We start from the raw sequence: 19,785 nt of genomic DNA on the forward strand, positions 1-19,785 counted from the left end.
AGCAGTTACCCAGCTTATTCCCTTAAGTTTATATATATAACTCTTATTCTTTACATATAGATATTTAGTTTTATTTTTTAATGTTTGTTTTTGAGAAGGAGAGTGAGTGAGTGGGAGAGGGGCAGAGAAAGAAGGAGACAGAGAAGACTCTGTGCTGTCAGTACAGAGCCCAGTGAAGGGCTCCAAGTCATGAACCCTGAGATCATAACCTGAGTGGAAATCGGATGCTCAATGGACTGAGCCACCCAGGTGCCCCTAGGTATTTAGTTTTAAATTGGCCTATATATTAATTAAAAAGCCATGGGAATTTTTCAAATATATGGTTTTTTTTCCTAGTATAAAATATGTGTAAATTGAAGAGTGTTTTTTTATATACCCTGGTTCTTTTGCTTCCTTTCAAATTAAATGAACTCATTCAGATCATCTCCTACATATTTCTCATCTAAAATATCCCTTTGTGGCAAGAAGATTTAAAAACATTGAATAAGTCTACAGAAAGCTTTATTTTGGGGTATGGAGTAGGAAGAAGGGAAGAGGAGCAAAATAAAATTATGAGCAATCAGATTTCAACTTCATATTGCATTGACTGCATTTCAAACTATTGTACAAGGGGAGTGATTATATTATATGTGGCTCAGACATTTAGTTTAATAGCTCAAAGACTCATTCATAAAATTTTGAAACTTCATGAATCTACATTTTAAATTATTCATTATCTTGCACACATCTTAGTGTGTTCTTTAAAATTTATTGTTCCGAACTGTTACTTATTATCTTTCATGGACACGAATTCTAACAGTAAAGAGTTTCAAGATAAACTTAAGTGACTTTATAATCCATTAATTTTCTTATAAAAATTGTATCTTCAAAAGAACATTTCTTATATTTTATAAAACTGTTGACCTCCAAAAAGGCCACTAGATGTCAGTTCTGATCTACAATCCAACAGGAATGAATCATGTCTTACAAGTGATTCCACTGCATTAATATAAAAGTCAATGAAAAATATTTGCTGTGCTTTTACTCTTCCACAGGTGCATGAGCATTTAAATTTTCAAGATGGTGATAATACGGATTTTGAGGACCAAAACACAGAAGAATTCCTTTTACAAGATACTTTCAATTTTCTCTTCTCTAATGAATCTTCACTTCCCATGTTTTCTGAGATATTTCAGGGACTTTATATATCAGGTGTTTTTAAGGTAAGTGCATATTCTTGTAGTGACAAATATTTCTTTCAAGTCATTCTTTGGAAGGTGCCATTTTCTTTATTGTGCAGTTAAGCAAATTGATAATTCATTTGAAACTAATTGGTATCCATTATATTACATCTCTTAATATTTTTCTAACCTAAGGACTAATATTATTTTACGTCAACTAAGTATGAGTGACTGATTCTGATGCAGTTATGGGTTAAAATAAGGCAATTCCTAATTCCTAAGGAATGTTTGTGGGTATTATGAATAATACATATTCTATGTTATTTAGAATTCTTTAAGAGGAATAGAGATAATAAGAGAACTTTTTGGAGCCAGTCTAGAATAGCAGTAAGTGCTCTAGATTGACACCAAGGCACTGGAGTTATAATACTAATTTTTAAAGAATTCACATCTGGTTAACATCTTTGCTTAGATTTCTGATGATTAGGATGTAGTGCTTCGTAGTAGCATTGGTTAATTTTTTAATGACATGTTAATATAACTTTTCTTGATGGATCAGAAAATCTGTACAGATTACTAAGTACAGCATTATTCTCTATACGTCTTTCTGTTTTAAAACCCGTATTCAGAAAACTTGGAAGAGTAGAACATGGAAATTCTCACAACGTTCTTGCTCTGTGGAGAGTTGTTTGTGAGAGATAGAACATAACTTTACAGACTGCTGTTTCCCTGAGATTTTATTAATTCTCCTTCTAGTTCCCTATTTTCCTTCACTAGTGAGTAGATTGTCATTAAAACCGTTAGAACCACTTCACCCAGAAGGAATGGAAAATATTTGCAACTTCTCCTCTCTGGGATGCATCAGGAAAAAAATAGATGTGAGGGGAAAATGGGGCAGGGGGACCATTTATCAGAATCCACAAACTCCAAAACTGTAAGTTGGAAGAGATTCACATGTTAATTTGCTGCTCTGACCTCTGGTACTTTGAGGGCTGAAGAGGACTCTTCCTGCGTTCCCAAATTGTCACACACCGTCTACCCTATAGGGCTCATCTCCCCAGGCTTACTACCAAAGCACTATTGAGCAATTTCATTCAGCATCTCTTTGTCAAATATGAAATTTTCTTAGAGTCAGACACTGTTGTGACAAGCTGAAGCTACTATGTATTATTTAGCATTAATTAGCTCAGCTGTTTGTAGAGTTCAAACTTTGGTGTATAAAGTGGGAAGCAATTGGGCTAAACATGGTTTGACTTGGTAACAATTGCTTAAGATTTGTTCCCCTCCCCCATTATAGGGCGAAAACTATCAAAAGGAACCAAATCAATGCCTGTCTTTAGAGGAGATGCACTCAATTATGACTTTCATAAAGGAACTTGGGAGTTTGGGGCCATTCCAACTGGTAAAACAAAAGTGACATTTGATTCCTCATGATCACTGAGATTATAGTAGATCAGCCATAAGCTATTTGATTTTCACTTGATGAAGATATTTCGTTAAGAACCAGAAACCTTTGTAAGCTTCTTTCTTCTTTTCAGAGATCTAAATATTAAAATGAGCAGAATCCATTTTCTTTAGGACTTTGCAAATAATACATGGCTTATTCAAGCTAAAGGATATGAGATCAGTAGGGCTGCCAGTATATGGCAGTTCTTAAGGAAAAATGCCCACGTTTTTCTAGAGAAGTTTTGCTTTTTGCTTTGGGACATTGATGTTTGACAAAAATTTCTTTCTGCTCATTGTGCCCTTTTTGTTCGTGTAAAATCAAATATTACTGAATATGACCACATCTTAGAAAACTACCTAAATCTTAATTTGTTGCAACTCTATAGCAAACCTCAAAGAAAGAAAATGTAAATAGTTATGATAACCATTACTGGTTTCAGCCTAAAAAAATCAATGACATTTTATTGTCTTTTCTGTGTATTTGTTTGGGTTCTGTTAATGTATTGGTCAATATCAAGATAATTTAGTACATATACATTCAGTACTTGCTTTTTCTCTAGTTCTGTCACTTGTCTAGATAGACTACAATGGATTTATATTTTTCTACCTAAGGTTTGTTTATACAAAACATCTTGTTAAAACAGCATTTTTAAAAGTCCACTGGTAGTTTGTTATTAATCTGTATGGATCAACATTTATTTTTTACTTAAAAAACCATGTATTCACATTATACTTATCTGAGTTATAACTAATTTACTAAGTTAATTAGTGAATGTTTGGCACTTGTTTTTATAATTTAGACTCATTTTATTTTATTTTTTCCAAATTTTTCTTTAAATTCTAGTTTAGTTAACATACAGTGCAATATTAGTTTCAGGAGTAGAATTTAATGATTCATCACTTACATACAACAATCATTGCTCATCAAAATAGACTCGTATTTTAGAGGATTCAAAGTAAGCTTTTGCCCCAAAGATAATTTAATTGGTAGATTATTTTAATTAATTTAAACATACCCATATTACATTTGTGACAGTTGGATCAAAATTCTACAAATATAAAGAAAGAGGTCTCATTCTTCAGGAATTCATAATTTAAGATATTGTGAATGTAGTGAACATCACTCGGCACAGACTACAGAATTATTTCGCAGGAGAAAGAGCATATCCTAATTTCCTGACTCTCGGTGTCAAAAGAGGATGACTAGATTTTTTTGTAGGATTAATATCTCTCACCCTGACAAAGTTCACTTGTAATCCAAAGCAATTTCTCCTCATTCTTCCTACTGCCTGACTCAGTCTGTCATTCACCTGTACTCAGATATCTTTAGGAAGGAGATGACCATTTCCATTCAATGAAAAGAGAAAGAAAACTCATCCTATTTAGAAATATGATCAACAAAATTTGTTCCTTATAAAAAGTGACATTTACCTTGACAACTGCACAGAAAATTATATTATGAAACTGACCAATGGATTTTAAATAAATATCTGATTTTTAAAAACAGCTGAATAAAATACAAAGACTTTTCTAGTAATAACACCTTTTAAATTATTTTCCATAACTTATTCAGATATTCTCATTTTGACTGTTTCTTTTCAGCTCTTCCCATCTACTGCTCCTGGGATTCAGTCTTTGATGCGTGAATTTTATGATATGGCAAATCCTATGGGACAACCTGGTTCAGTCCTGACTCAGTACTGGTCTCTTTTAAATGTATTTGAACAATTTCGGGTCCTGAATAAAAACGCACAGCTACACCCACTGGAATGGTAAGATAGCCACAAATTTGAATTGTGCAATCCAAAAATTCTCTAAAGATTGATTTCAAAAGATTTTGCCTGCATTAAAGAAAGCAACAAAAAGAAATGTGTCCAAAAATTTGTGCTCTGGAAAATAAGCTTCTGTAAAGCCTTGAAACCATAACAATTCTAGTGGTCTTCAAACACTGTAATAAGAACACATCCAACAGTTTTTCAAACCAACAGGACTTGACTCTAAAGAGTAATGTTTAAAATGAAAACCCTCAAATTTGTTTCATTCTGTGATATATATCCTTGAATTACAGGCGTATCAGACAGAAAGACTTGAGTGACTTTTTTCTTTCTTTTTTTTTTTTTTTAATGAACCATCAGTCAGCGTGGAGCCCAAGATGGTGTGAACATTTATTTAAAGAGTTTTTGAGGCATGGCTTTAAAGTGGGCAGAATGTATCCAAATTTATAAATATGTCTGTCCCTGCCAGAAGAGTAGAACTTTTCTTTTTTTTTTAGAAGGTCGAATCTCGGGAAGCCTGGGTGCCTCAGTCGGTTGAGTATCCGACATCGGCTCAGGTCACATACTCACACCCCCACGTCAGGCTCTGTGCTGACAGTGCAGAGCCTGGAGCTTGCTTTAGTTCTGTGTCTCCCTTTCTCTCTGCGCCTCCACTGCACGCTCTCTCTCTCTCTCTCTCTCTCTCTCTCTCTCAAAAATAAATAACCATTGAAAAATTAAAGAAAAAAAAGAAGGTAGAATCTCAGAGGGAAACATTTGGGCTCCCCCTTCCACTTTCATTCTAATGAAAGGTAGTAATGAGCAGATGGAAGAAAGGATAAGCCAGGTGAACACATTAACATCTCCTGTAATTGTTGAAAATGGACAGTGCCTAACACACTGGCTAAGTCTGCTTTTCTTTTATAGGATGGAATTCAGGGAATATTTGACTTTTCTACTGCCAGGAAAACAGAAGCAAACCTAAAACCTCCTAGGGAGATGAAAGATGAAATGGCCAGGCTATCACCACTTATGTCTCTTGCAGTTACCCTCAGGAAGGAATGGCTTTGGTTCTCCTGAGTGCTGCTTCCTTTCCCTCTACCTCAGGAGATAATGAAAGCAGATCCACAATAATTTTTTCTTAATTAAAAAATGTAAATACTCATATATTTGACGAATTCTTAGCACATTACTCAGGATCAGAACTCACCTTAATTGTCATAACGTTATGAAGTTGGCCTTATTCCCTAAATGCCCGAAGTAGTAAGCCAAACAGAAAGTTTGTTTGCTTGAAAAGTAGGTTTTAAATAATAGACCTCAGTGCCTGTTTCTCTGTTCTTTGCACTCACTCAAGGAATCCGAGTCTGTCTCATTCATTATCAGTTGGGAGGAGCAAACTTGATTTAGCTACTGTTTTTAACTTTGACTAAATTCCCTTGAGATATGCAAGCATTGGAAAGTTTGTTTCTCAGCAAGTTTTTCTCAAGAGTCACATGTAGTGTAAGGTTAAGTAAGGGGCTTATCTTAAATTTAACTGTAACCCTAACCCTAACCCTAACCCTAACCCTAACCCTAACCCTAACTGATTCCCTTTAAATAAAGGAATGTATTAGTGGTCAGTGTTGAAAGTGATCAGTGTAGAAAGTGATCAGGACTTTTTTGAATCAGACAGACATGGATTCAAATATCCCAACACTAGAGTTTATTAATTACAGCAGCTAAAGTTTTGACCCCTCTGAGACTCAATCTCCACATCTATAAAATATGGATTATACTACCTACCACACATTATTTTACAAGAATTGAATAAGATAATTTCCACGTACCACATGGTGTCTGGTATGCTGCAGGGCAAGTAGGTAATAAATATTAATATTGACTTTTCATGTTTCTCTGCTATCCAAAGGTCACTTTAGGATCTACAGTGGAGGAAATAGTTTTCTTTCTTTTATAGGAAAAGTAAGACAAGTTCAAAAGATTTATCTAACTTAACACAGAAAATTAAACTTCAGATCTTTATCAAAAAGCAATTAGGTAAATCACCTGAGAACATTTCAAGAAATAAAACTCAATTCTAATTATCTTCAAATTTACCTGGGAGCATATGTATATTTAATTATCATCCATGCTGTATTACAAGGAGGGTGCATATTATACATATTTTCCAGACAAGGAAACCAGGATGAAAAAAAGGTGGATCGTTTGCTCAAGCCACACAGGTAAGAGAAATAGAGGAGAGATTAGGACCCTGGCCTCATGTCCATGTTCCAGTCTTTATTCCAGTTCATCCTGCAGAAGGGAGGTCAGGTGTAGTCATTTGTCATTGTCCTTATCTTCACAATAGTCACCTCCAGCTTTTTCTACTTCTAGCCAATTTTACATACCTATGCTACCTGTAGGGATTAATGACTTCATGATTCCTTTTTTAAAGATTATTTATTATTTTGAAAGAGAGAGAACAGAGAGCACATACACATGCGCCAGCAGGGGAGGGGCAGAGAGGGGAAGAGAGAGAATCCCAAGCAGGCTCCATGCTATCAGTGCAGGGCTGGTGTGGGGCTTGATCTCACAAACCATGAGATTATGACCTGAGCCAAAATCAAGAGTCGGATGCTTGAGCGACTAAGCCACCCAGGCACCCCTCACGCTTCCTTTCAAATAAAGATCATTTGCTTAGAGCAACAGGGTGAGAAGAGATAAAGTCAGAAAAGCAAGAGTTAGAAAAAGTGATAATTATTTATGTGTGCGCCCTGAGGCTTAGAATCCAGAGGTCCCAACAGAATTAGTGTAAATCTGAGCAAAATGAAAATGTTGCTTACTATCAATATTTGTGTGCTATCTGTTAATTCTCACTTTACTAGAAATACAGTTGCTTTGCTCTCATCATACGCTTTCCATGAAAAATCCACATTTTTAAAACAAATAATTTATTCACAAAATTGCATAAGGAATCACTGCAGGATGCTTTAACATACAAAGCATCTCATCCCATTAAGATACTAATTCAGTGTACGTGCATTTCAGGGTTGTATCTTTTATGAGCTTCACTTAGAGTTTTTGCTTCTATGAATTCAGAGCTGGTTTTTTTTTAATTTGGCCTGGCACTCAGTCAACCTTCAACTAAACATATCTAACCCCATGCTTGCTTTATGTTTCTTCATTCCTTGGGAGGAAGGAAATATTGTAAAGTAAGTCCTAGACATTATTATTTTTCACCCCTAATTACTTCACTGTATGTATCAAGGAAAAAAAAAAACACCTTTACAAAGTAAACTGAAATAAAATTATCACACCTTCCAACATTTGCAATACTTTTAATTCCCTGATTCTTCGTAATTTGCTGATGTTTGTATTTTGAATTTTTGAATACTGAATATGCCTTATTCATCTCTTCTCTACCACAGTGCCCAGCACAATATCTGGGACAATAAATATTTATAAAATGTAATTTAACACAGGGCATTTGATTTCATTCTCATCCCTGTGAAGTAAGGCCAGGGCTGTTATCTCTGTTCTGCTGCAGGAGAAATGGAGAATCACAGCTCAGGCCGGGAAAGTAGTCTCCATCATCAGGACCAGCAATTTTTCTGCTGCAGTTTAGATTATTTGGTACCAAACTTGAGGATTTAGAGGGGTATCTGGCTAAGCATCTAGTTATACAACAGAAAACTGAGGCAAACACACTAGATAGAACTAACCCTTACTGTTAAGCGTAGTTAGTGTTTAAGGATAGAAGATGCAGGAAGACATAGGTCATTTTCTGCAGAGTACGCTTCTGTTTCTTAGGTTATATGCATGTTCTCCTGAGTCTATGTCTCAGGGCTCCAAGCTTCTCACTTCAAGACTGTGTAATTTTTTCCAAACAAATTCCAGTAAGAATGTGTGTTCCCAAATTCACTTCTGTTGGACCCAGGCTATCAGAGATCGCTCACTTTTGGACTGAAGAGTGACTTTTTGCCCTGGTTTTCTTCAAATGTACTTCTGCTGATTGGAGATGATGAGATTTCCACCCACCTCACTTGAGGTGAGATTGCCAGCTTTGAGGAGTGGAATCCAGAAAGTGTTTTCTTTGTGTTCATCAAAATATCTGTGCCCACACAGGACACACACACACACACACACACAAAATAGTGTGTTCAATGTAATTTCCATGAATTGTGCTCATTTCATTGATCTAGATTTCTTTGGCATTGCATTTGCAGGGCTTCTTTCACAGAGGATGAGAACATTGAAAAACCACAAGTGCCATTTGATGCAATTGAAAATAAAAAAGGTAAAAAGATATGGTCTCGCTGATTCCAACATGAAAATAAGTATTGCGTGGCTCAAAAAATACATAAGAAAGTGTTTCGCTTCATTAGCAATAAAAAATGGAAGTCAAACTAGGAAATACGATTTTCCTTCAAATTTGAAACGATTTTGCCTCTTAAAGATAATAGAGCTGGGGAAAGTGTAGGGAAGTAAGCATTCTCATGCTACGTGTGCTAGTTAAACTGAGCAACCTCCCTTAAGGACCATAACAACATATAAGAAAATCCTTAAAAGTTGTTCTTGCATCACAGAAATTTCACTCCTAGATATTCAATTTAAGCAAATAATTAAGAATGTACACAGAAGTTTAGTTACATGAGTTATTAATAAATAAAAAAAATTAGAAACTTCTATTTTCTACAGTTACTTCTAAAATTACTTATAATACACTTACTTCTACTGTAACAATACTGGATTGGATAAATAAATTAAGTTATAGATTTCCAACAAAATATGATAAAGCCATTCCAATATTGCAGAAGAGTTATTTATGACATGAAAGATGTTTATGGTATATCATTAAATGAAAGAATTGGCTACAAGCACCTTGGGCCTCAGGGAAAACTAATGGTGATTGTAATTTTCTCTCCTGGACTTATCTTTATGTTCTAAATTTTTCCTTCTAAAGAACATCTGAGCTTTTTGTCATACAAAAAGAAAATGTTTCTAACTTTAAGAGTAAAAGATGAAAAGAAGTACTACGTGTCTACAATTTTTTAGAAATCAGAATTTTCCTAGTACAAATCAAGGTTTAATACAATACAGTGGTTCTCAACATGTGTGTCCCCTAGACCAGAAGAAACATCAACATCACCTGGGAAATTTAGATGATTCATATCTGCTGAATCAGAATCCTACTTTTCTGGGTATGAGACCCAGCACTCTGTATTTTTCTTAAGTGTTTATTTATTTTGAGTGTTATTTTATTTTTTGAGGGAGAGGGAATCCAAGCCGAGGGGAGGGACAGAACGAGAGGAGGACAGAGGATCAAAAGCAGGTTCCGTGCTGACAGCAGAGAGCCTGATGTGGGGCTCTAACTTCCAAACCGCGAGATCATGCCTGAGTTCAGGTGCTTAACCCATAGAGCCACCCAGGCACCCCAGCACTCTGTATTTTAAGAAGCCCTTCAGTTGATTCTGAGGCATGCTAAAGTTTGAGAAAGACTGATTCAACAGAATGAAGTGGTAAGCCCAGTGAAGAACTGATTATAGACTGCTACTCTCTTTCTGGTTCCCACCATTTTTTCTCTTTAAATGAATAATTTAAGCATTCTGAGTACGTTTATTCATTCCTTTGTTCCATCAGTATTTACTAAGGAGTTTTTTATAGAGATGTTTGGTTCGATTCAGAAACTTAAGAGTAAATGTCAGTGGAATCAACTGGATAGAATTTCTGTAATTCTAATGATTTGGGATATTAAAGTCATAAAATCATAGAACTAGAAGGAATCTCAGTAGATCACCTTCAGGCAATGGAGACGTTTAGACCATTCATTTTTCTCCCCTAATATTTTCCTATTTGGAAAACTCATTCTTCTGAGATTTGAACCGAGTAACTTCTTTTATTTTACATAGCTTTCAGTTTAACTAAGAAGTGCTTTCTGATGTAATAAGTTAAGTAATAAAATATGTGTTTTACTAAGTTGTGCTGTTTGAGATTAATGAATATGTATTCTTTTTGTTTTGATTAATAGTTTTCATTTTAAATTAACTTTTCTTTTTTTAGCTTCTGTTCCACGAATTATGAGTGAAACCAAAGAAGTTCATTGTAGTAATGGTGAGTTCCAATTAAAGTCTTTCAGTGGCATAACCAATAGCGAGGCATAGCCCTGCGTTGAAGAAATCGTCATTTTCTCATAGTTGGACACTTATAGACTACAATATTAATATTGCAGTAAAATAAATAAATAAATAAATAAATAAATAAATAAATAAATAAATATTAAGTACATTTTTAGAAGTTTCTGAATAAGTTGTTATCTGTCCCTTTTGCATAAGAAGAGCATTTTTGTATCTCTGTTTTTGAACATGAAATATTGTGCTCATGTGTTTGTTTAAGGACAGTGACTTTCAAACTCATTTTGAGGAGTCCTTAGGGTATTAAGGCTTTGCCTTGGAGACTGTTCAAGTGGAAACACTTAAGCTTATCTGCTTTATACATTGATTTTTAGGGCTCTCGCCACCCCACAGGAATTCCTTTTCTGTCAGATTATTGACATAATGGATAGTACTTGAGTTGAATTTTCTTTATTAGAATTGATAATTTTTAAGCTGCTTTTTAACTTATTTTCTTAAAATTCATGATTTTTTAAAACCAAAGTATAATCAAGAAAAATAGTATATATATTATAGTAATACATTTCAAGTGTTATATAGATTTTAGGATGTAAAAATAATTTTGTTCACCCTGGTCAGCATTATTCCAGTGACCTTGCCAATATATCTAGAGAATATATAGAGAGAAATATAGAAAGAGAGAATATACAGAGAATAAGATATATATAGAATAGAATATATAGAGAGAGAATGAATCTAATTGATCTTTCCAGGATCACAGGACTGTTAAATACCTGAGCTGGATCAAAGCTTGGTCTTCCAATTCTTTGTTTAAAGCTCATGAGTTATCTTAATACTTTATAATAATATGATAGAATAATAAGAGTTTACTTAGCAGGTTTGCTTTTTGAACATATATATTGCTATTTGAATATATATATATATATATATAGTGCTAAAGCATGCACTTAGAAAATTTAGCCTTTCACAAATAAAAAATCTATTCCAGGAAAACATAAAATCTGGAAAAAAATAAAATTTATAGATTAAAGTTTAATTTATTATAAATAAAAGTCTTCCAATTTAATAAAATCTAATTTGTATCTTCTATAATACAATTTAATTCATTATGTTTTAACACTATCATTAAAATTGGGGTAGACTGAGAGGTTATATAATAGTATGGCATAATAGAATCAACAAATACATTCAATTAAAAAAGCAACATTTTAAATAAAGTTTTGCTGATCAGGAAAAAAGAACAGATGTCACTTATGCCCTTCCCTCCCTGCACTTGCCATCCAATCTCTTCTAGAAAAATACATGCAACTCTTGGGAGACTGGTGCCTAGCTATAGTGGGTAAAGTACTAGGAAGAAAACCAGGAGCAAGATTAGAATGCACATTTGGGGGTGGCTGGGTGGTTCAGTAGGTTAAGCTTCCGGCTTCGGCTCAGGTTATGATCTCATGGTTCACGAGTTCGAGCCCCTCATCGGGCTCTCTGTTGTCAGCATGGAGCCATCCTCGAATCCTCTGTCCCTGCAACCCCCTCTCTGCCCCTCTCCCACTTGCTCTCCCTCTCTTTCGCTCTCTCTCGAAAATGAATAAACATTAAAAAATTAGGAATGCATATTCGTCAAGTGCTAGGTTCTGGGGTAGATGCAGCATCAGGAAAGCCACTTCACCTCTTTGGTATTCTATTTTATAATTTATAAAATGAAACAACTGTATGGGGATAATCTCCTTTTTTTTTTTTTTTTCCAGTTCCCAAGTAACGTGTTCTGGAGGAGGTGAACGTGTTAGATAAGCTCTTTAGCTTAGTTCATGTTTTTATGTTGATAAAAACTAGTCCTACCTGGGTCCGCATAATTAATCTTCCCACTTTTATGGTATAATTTAAGGTTTAAAAAATAACTTGATGATGCCTCAGAACAGGTGGGATTATCCTTCAGAGTCTAGGCTGTTCTCGTGTTTAATATGAGTTATGATTATCCCTCAAGAGGGCAATAAAACTCTGTGGTTAAAAGGATTCATTAAAAACAACCAAAACTTCAAACAGCTTTCCCAAATATGCTTGCCAAAGAGGCTAAGCAGCCTGCCACCGCCATAGCTGGCACTGGGTTCTCCGTGGATCTAGGTGAGCTGGCCTGAGGCGTGCTGGCCCCGGGCTGGGAAGGATGCCAGTGAAACTCCAGGTGTATCAGCAGCACTGATGATTCAGGTGAAGATCATGTCGAGATAAATCAGCCTTTAAGCAGGGGTTTAGGATGGAGCACTTCAGCCGGAGGTGGAGAGATTCTGATGAAACCAAAAACAAGCACTTGCTAGAATCCTGCTTAAGAGAATTCCTTACACATTTGGTCTCGTGTAGGGCTGAGTTGCGGTGTTATAATGGGCAAGCCCCACTGGAAACTTTCACTGTTAAGTGAAAGTGTGAACTGCAGGGAAATCAACTCTCAGTGACTGATTTATAAAAATATATCATCTGAAGTTAAAGTACGTCCTCTGTGGTTACTGTTTTGAAAAAATAAAGCTTCTACTTGGTTATTCATTTAGCTGGTTTTGAACATAAAAGAGTAATGCCAGTGTTTATGTATTCCCTTTTCTACTTAGGAAATGGTCCTCCCAAAAGCACATTTTATATCTCTGGACTCCAGCCTGCTTAAAGTGTTATGTTAGGTTCACAGTCTCCATTTGAGTCCGATCTCACAACCAACAATAGCCTGTTTTTTACTGTGCTTATCTCAGTGCCTTGAACACAGAATGTGCTGGGGGGGGGGGGGGGAGTCTTTGAAAAAAAAATGAATGCATTATTAATAAGTGGTTGAATTCCAATAAAAACTTATGGTCCTTTTTAGGATGAGATCTAATAATATAATCTTGCCCTCATTCTTTCATTGGTTTCTCTTTTGTTATAGAAATTTCAAAAGTTGACATGATCATCAAAATTATAGATGCAATCCACCTACATTTTTCAGCCAGATCAAATATTTGGTAACAAGTAAAATCAATAAAGTCGGTAGTTTCCCCAATTATTTAACCAAATTGACTAGTCATTTATTTTTTATTAAGACTTTTCCCTACAATGAAATTACAATGTATCTATTGTATTATTATTTATTCCTAATTTGTACCTGAGGAGTTTTTTTCTTTCAAAATCTGGGAAAACTATACAATGTGGGTCAGAAGTACGTAGGGTTGTTTTTTTTTTTTTAATTTTTTTTTTCAACGTTTATTTATTTTTGGGACAGAGAGAGACAGAGCATGAACGGGGGAGGGGCAGAGAGAGAGGGAGACACAGAATCAGAAACAGGCTCCAGGCTCTGAGCCATCAGCCCAGAGCCCGACGCGGGGCTCGAACTCACGGACCGCGAGATCGTGACCTGGCTGAAGTCGGACGCTTAACCGACTGCTCCACCCAGGCGCCCCGGGTTTTTTTTTTTTTTTTTCAATTTCATTTTTCGTTTTCATTCTCATTAGTGCCTGATGGAAGTTGTACTGAGACACAGGCCTCAGAACTGGAGTCCAGACACCCAGAAGGTTGGTGGTTTCCACTGCCATGGATTTGGTGGTGCATCCCCGTGTCTGCCAAAGAAATATAAAAAATTCGGCATCGTTAAGTCACAAAGTGCAGGATATAACGGGATGTAACGAGAGAGCAAGACAAGGAAGAGATTGTGAAATGCCTTGTCTGCTTTATTAGGAGCTTGGACTAAATTTGGGAGATAATGAGAAACCATTAAAGAATTGAAGCTGACCCAGAACTGATTGTAGAAAAATCACTGTGATAACTGTATACAGAGAGGGGAAGAGGCACAGCTGATGAGATAATCTACTTGCTTCAAGTTCGGTGGATAGCTTCCTGCAACGAATTCCGTGCTCCCTTTTTCTGTTGCCATGTTGTTAACCGACATTGAACATCTTATTTAAAAGACAAAAGATACTTTCATTTTACCGATTTCTATAAAATTTCTCATTTACTGGAATTTTGTGAACTACTGAAAAGTATTTATGGAGCAAAATACTTATTAATATTTCTTTGAAAAACGTTTGCTAAACTTCTTTTGAGTAATTTACTTATCCCAAACATGACGCAATATAATTTAGCAGTGGCTGGTGTGTGTGCCTACAAATGTACTTTTCTTTTACTCGTCAAGATCCTTTTGTAAAAAATCGGGCTATCGCATGGAAACATATTTTTCAAATGACTTAGAATCAGTGGTATGAATATGCTAGGTTCCATGACAAGATTGAACAGAGTATGCCATTTCCTTCTCATACTTGAGGGTACTTCCTTACGCTGAGGTGACCTGGGTGGAGTAGGGAGGGGGGTCTCAGGATGTCCTGCTGATGTTTTTGTATCTAAATGTTTGCTGTAATATTGGATTTCACATTCTTCACTCCACCCTACTGCCTGTAAGCTACTATATCAGTTCAATGGCAGTTTAATGACTCTCCCTATTAAGAAATTTTCCTCATTCCCTGCTGACGCCCTTCTGTTACCACCTCAGAGTCATCATCCCCATTCACCAGATGCTTGATACATGCAGTAAATGTCATGAACGTGTTATCAATCCACTGGTGAGACATTTTCCCGCCTTCTCTCTGCCTTCAAACGTATAAGGACTGAGCAAAAACTAGCAACTGTCTAATGCCAGCTAAAGTCAGCAGCTGTGTATAAGGCAAATTGTACAAAATCTGACAAATAGAAAATTCAGCTGAAGCCACAAATCAAATATGACCAGAGTGCCAAGCAGAAAATCAGCAGTGATCACTAAGTGAATGACTAAGGTTGTTCAAAGGATAATCATATATGAGTTTTCAACATTTATCCATTTCACAGTTGTCTTTTTTTTTTGTTTTTTTGTTTTGCTGTTATTTTTTCTTTTAACAGATGACACACAATGTTATATCAAACAGATCCTCACACATCCACATTTGGAACTGAATCCTGAATTTAACCCAAAGATCAAAGATTATTACTCTGAAGTTCCATTTGACGTGGTAACAGTGACAATTGGAGCAGAGACTTCTAATTGTCAGTGCAAGGTGTACCTGCACGATCGGGCAGGAACAAGGTACGGGGGGATGTTGACCAGGGCTGAGTGGAGACATAATAATGGGAAGCAGATATTTGAAGCATCCTTTGAAGATTTAGAAAATCTGAAGCGTAAGATCAGTTGCAGAGATCACCAGGGTGTGAAATCCTTTACCTTTCAGGTGTCATGTGGTTAAAAAGAACACATCAGTGCTCTACTGATCTTTTAGGAATATTTGTACCTAATCTTTGTAACAATGTTGAGCAAGAGAGGATCTTGTTATGTGAAATATTGAAGAGACTCATCAAGGGTAGCTTCCTTCTACCCTAACCCAACTCCTCAAGATTTTGAATATTCAGGGAGTGAATAAGCATTTTCATGACAATTTATGAACATGCTAACACTAACTTTCCCAGTCTCGTGGAATTTTTTTCTATCGACCCTTTTGAGAGTCACTGACTCTTTTGTTTACAATTTTGAACAGCAGGTAGAACTTTGTTACATGCCATGTCCAAGGCAAGGAAGATACTCATGTTCCCGTGCTGTAGGGAAAGAAATACACTTGGCATCCTGGGAGCTAAGAGAGTCCAGTAGCAAGAAAAGAGGATTCAAGTCAGACCAACCTGGGTTCCAGCCCTGACCCTACCATGGGACTTTGGGCATAGAGTTGTTTAGAGTATTAAATCAGATAATGTATGACCCTGAGAAGTGGTTAATAAATATGAGTTTCCTTCTCTGTGGTTGACAGAGGACCTGAATTGCTCTACAAGATAACTGTTGGCATACCAAAGTACTATGAAACATAATGAAAACTTTTTTCATATTTTAAGTTTCTTATGAAGTTGTATAGACCTTATCTACTTTTGTATGCAAACTAGGCATGTAATGAATATTGATATATAAATCCATTTGGGCTGAATAAATGTTACTCTCTCTGTCTCTCTCCAGCTTTGCCAACTACCCTCTGGGCTTGGGAATGAACAAAATCTCAATGTTTGTGGCAGATGAGTCTCCAGCACAGGTTGAGACCCTGATCACGTACAAGCTCACCATCTACAGAGAAGATCGTCCAAGTCTGCCCTTGTTTGAGGACTTCTCAGCATGCGGGTTTGTGCAGGTAAGTGAATTCTACATTTGCACTTGGGTTGAATTGGGAGGGATCTGTTAACCCGGGTGCAAAATGCCAAGTGAAAATTGTTAGGAAAAAATGTATGCTTTTCAAATCCAAACTGGTCTCATTTTAAAAGAGAAAGGGCCCCAGCCAGGTATTTAAGATACCTTGCTGCCAGTGGTTTTCTTTCTAGTGTGGTGGCTCCTCCCTACACGTACTGTGTTCAGTGGACTCGTTGTGGTTAATATTGAAAAAAAATGTCTGAGTGCTCACACTTAGTTATAAAATTGCTTTTACATTTCCATTTTAAATTGTGCTGTGTTTCTTGGATTTGTACCTGAACCTACTCTGAAATTTTAAACTAGATTCAGTGGAGTTTATTTTAAAGAATTAGAGGAAAATCTGTGAAGCTATTTTATGGAAGGGATACCAGATAAATGAAATTAAGTTTGCTTGAGTATATATATTTTTCCTGCACGTCCTGCGTCTTAATCATTCCTAAAGGCCGTAGTTTCTCTTGTGAGCAGCACATACCATTATGTAGCCCTGTTGATGTTGGAAGGTGACTTCTATCCAGAGACTTTATCTATTTTGGTGGTTCTTTCCTCTGTTTCTTCCTTTTGTTAGGATTCTAGGTATAACCTACCACATTTCCTCGCATCATATACCCTCACTGGAGATCCTTCCGGAGAAGTAGTAATTGATACTCTTATCAGATCTCCTAATTCACTTAGAAAGTATAATTGCAAATATGTCGTGTCTCAATGACTGACAGCCTGTTGGGTCCACTGAAGCACAGAGGATTAACAAAGGAGAGAAGTAGCTGACTGAGACTCAGTGAGTAGGATGAGGACCATGTTGCCTTAAATGTAGTGGCCAGATAAGTGTTCTCTCCCCCTCTACCCATTCTTTGTCAGAGTGTATTTTATGCTTCCGCTCATCTGGCCTGACCACTCATCTCCAAACATGCTTCCAAATCTAGATGGTGGTCACATATATAACCAGGTGGTACATAAATAAATAAAAAATCTAACTATGAACTTAAGATCGGTGCAATTTGTTGTATATAAAGTATATCTAAATGTATCTTGCTATACATAAATTACGTATGCTGAATGTAAGTTATACTTCTAAGAGCGAAGCATTAGTGGGGAAGTATGTATTATCTTCCAAGACATGCATCTCTTTTCAAATATTATATTCATCAAAAATAAGTTAATTACCATGCAGCTTCCTTAGACAATGGATTATATTAGGAATCTGTTACTATGATAGGAAGAAAAATATTAGAAAATTCTTGTGGGATGTATCCTACAGATGATTGCAGAAAAGTATTTTAGTCATTTATAAGAATCCTTTCCAGAAGGTTTTAATTTAAAGTTTATGTGTGGTCCCATAGCAGTACTATATTTTATAACATGGAAAAGTGTCTAATAAGCACTAGTATTTTTTTAGCCTTCCTTTTACAAACTGTCAAACGACTAAAGAGATAATGAATGAATAATAAGGATTGATTTAGACATTTATTGAGGCATGTGTGGCCTCAGGAACTTGGAGAAGTCAATGGCAGAGGTAAGATTTTCTCACCCTAGGCTCCAGTGATAGTTCTAATCCAGAGATCTTTCCCTTATTTCTACTTTATGCTTAATCTCATTAGAGTCTTGAACTTTCACTGCAAACTGGCACCATAATGATGTTCAGAATACAAAGAGTAAGGGATACAATTTCTGAACTCCTATTAATTCTCAGCTATTCCAGAGTTTCCAAATTAATAAACACATATACATTATGAGACTCATGAACTTTTGTTATTCTAAATTGTTCTTTTTCTTTTTATCAAGAACCATAGTGCCTTCTCTATATTCTCATGTTGAAGTCTAGAGTCCAAACTATTGCATATTAAATGGTAGACCATTGTGTTTGAATCCCTAAAGCTTACAGGTACCAAAAGAAAGGAAATGAGCTAAACTTCAATTATATTTTGTTGGTTAAGGGGAAAAATTACATGTCTTCTTTATATTTCAAATTAGATTTTGTCCTAATGGGTGCCATTATTAAATTTTAAGCAAGCATAAGAAGTGATCTACCTTAAAATATCCAAAAAAGAGTATCCAGTTTGTGGTTAATCAAGCCTCCTAATTTCTCCTTCTAACACTCTCTCACCTTCTGGATATTGACTATTCATTTTAGCTTTTCACCAAAAGACTAAAAGTGAGGAGAAGGCAAATAGAAGGCATACTAGTCAATTAAAAAATCAATCACTTTGACATTTTGGTGAATAATAAGATAATTTAATTAATTTGTTAATAGACATTTTAAATCATTTATATGATCAAATACTGTTAAATACCTGCTTGGCCATAGTTAACTGCTTGAGTTTAGTGTCTATTTCTAATTATACTGCCAGTTGGAATTTGTATATGGTTGCCATAGAGGCAACTCATAGTTTAGTTATTACCAGTGAAGGAGAAAGGGCTAATTTACACAACTGATAGAAAACAACTAGATCTGGTCTGAAGTTTTTCAACCTTGCCAATATTGTGGCCAGGTAATGTTTCATTTTGGGGAGCTATCTTGAGCACGGTAGAATGTTTAGCAGCATCCCTGGCCTCTATCCATTATATTTCGGAAGCATACCCTCTCCAAGCTGTGACAACCAAAAATGTCTCCAGACATTGCCAAATGTCCCCTAGGGGACAAAATTGACCCCAGTTGAGAACCACTGATATATACCAATAACAGGCCTACTTTTCTACTTTCCACTTATAAATCTAGTAAATCTATAGTGGATTTACTCCAAGTATGAATAGGTTAGAGGTAATCCTTCAACGTTGAATGTTGAAGACTCACTCTTATCTTTTTTCATCCTTGTATTTTTAATTATTTCTGTAGTCGGTAATACTGTGACAGCTCTTTATTCTTCTCATTAATTTGCCATCTTTCCTGCCTAATGTAATTATAATCAGAAATATGCATTCAATTATAGAAAACATGACTCTTAATGAAACATAAAAAAGTCATATAACATACCTAGACTGTTATTTCATTTTGATTTACCCATACATAGCATAATGTTTTGCTGTTAGGAAGAAGGATTTAGAAAGTAATAAACTGTTATTATGGCTGGAATATGTCATGCTTTGGAATTAATAAAATATATTTATGTTCTAAGGAAATTAAAACACATATG

The 19,785-nt window shown here is 35.7% G+C and overlaps 1 protein-coding gene across 4 annotated transcripts in view; it reads left to right on the forward strand.

Annotated features, from left to right (window-relative positions):
- The window catches only part of CPED1 (cadherin like and PC-esterase domain containing 1), a 272,086-nt gene that overhangs the window by 126,809 nt on the left and 125,492 nt on the right, over nt 1–19,785 (forward strand). For 2 of the 4 annotated variants that reach the window (XM_043589341.1, XM_043589342.1), the window contains exons 9-15: nt 1,035–1,202; nt 2,458–2,562; nt 4,209–4,378; nt 8,563–8,633; nt 10,397–10,447; nt 15,340–15,523; nt 16,433–16,601. In XM_043589341.1, coding sequence (XP_043445276.1) covers nt 1,035–1,202; nt 2,458–2,562; nt 4,209–4,378; nt 8,563–8,633; nt 10,397–10,447; nt 15,340–15,523; nt 16,433–16,601 — 918 coding nt within the window. The remainder of the gene's footprint in view (nt 1–1,034; nt 1,203–2,457; nt 2,563–4,208; nt 4,379–8,562; nt 8,634–10,396; nt 10,448–15,339; nt 15,524–16,432; nt 16,602–19,785) is intronic. The other 2 variants (XM_043589343.1, XM_043589344.1) reach the window with 1 other exon arrangement.

The sequence above is a fragment of the Prionailurus bengalensis genome, chromosome A2 (genome assembly GCF_016509475.1).
Source record: "Prionailurus bengalensis isolate Pbe53 chromosome A2, Fcat_Pben_1.1_paternal_pri, whole genome shotgun sequence".
NCBI lineage: Eukaryota > Metazoa > Chordata > Mammalia > Carnivora > Felidae > Prionailurus > Prionailurus bengalensis.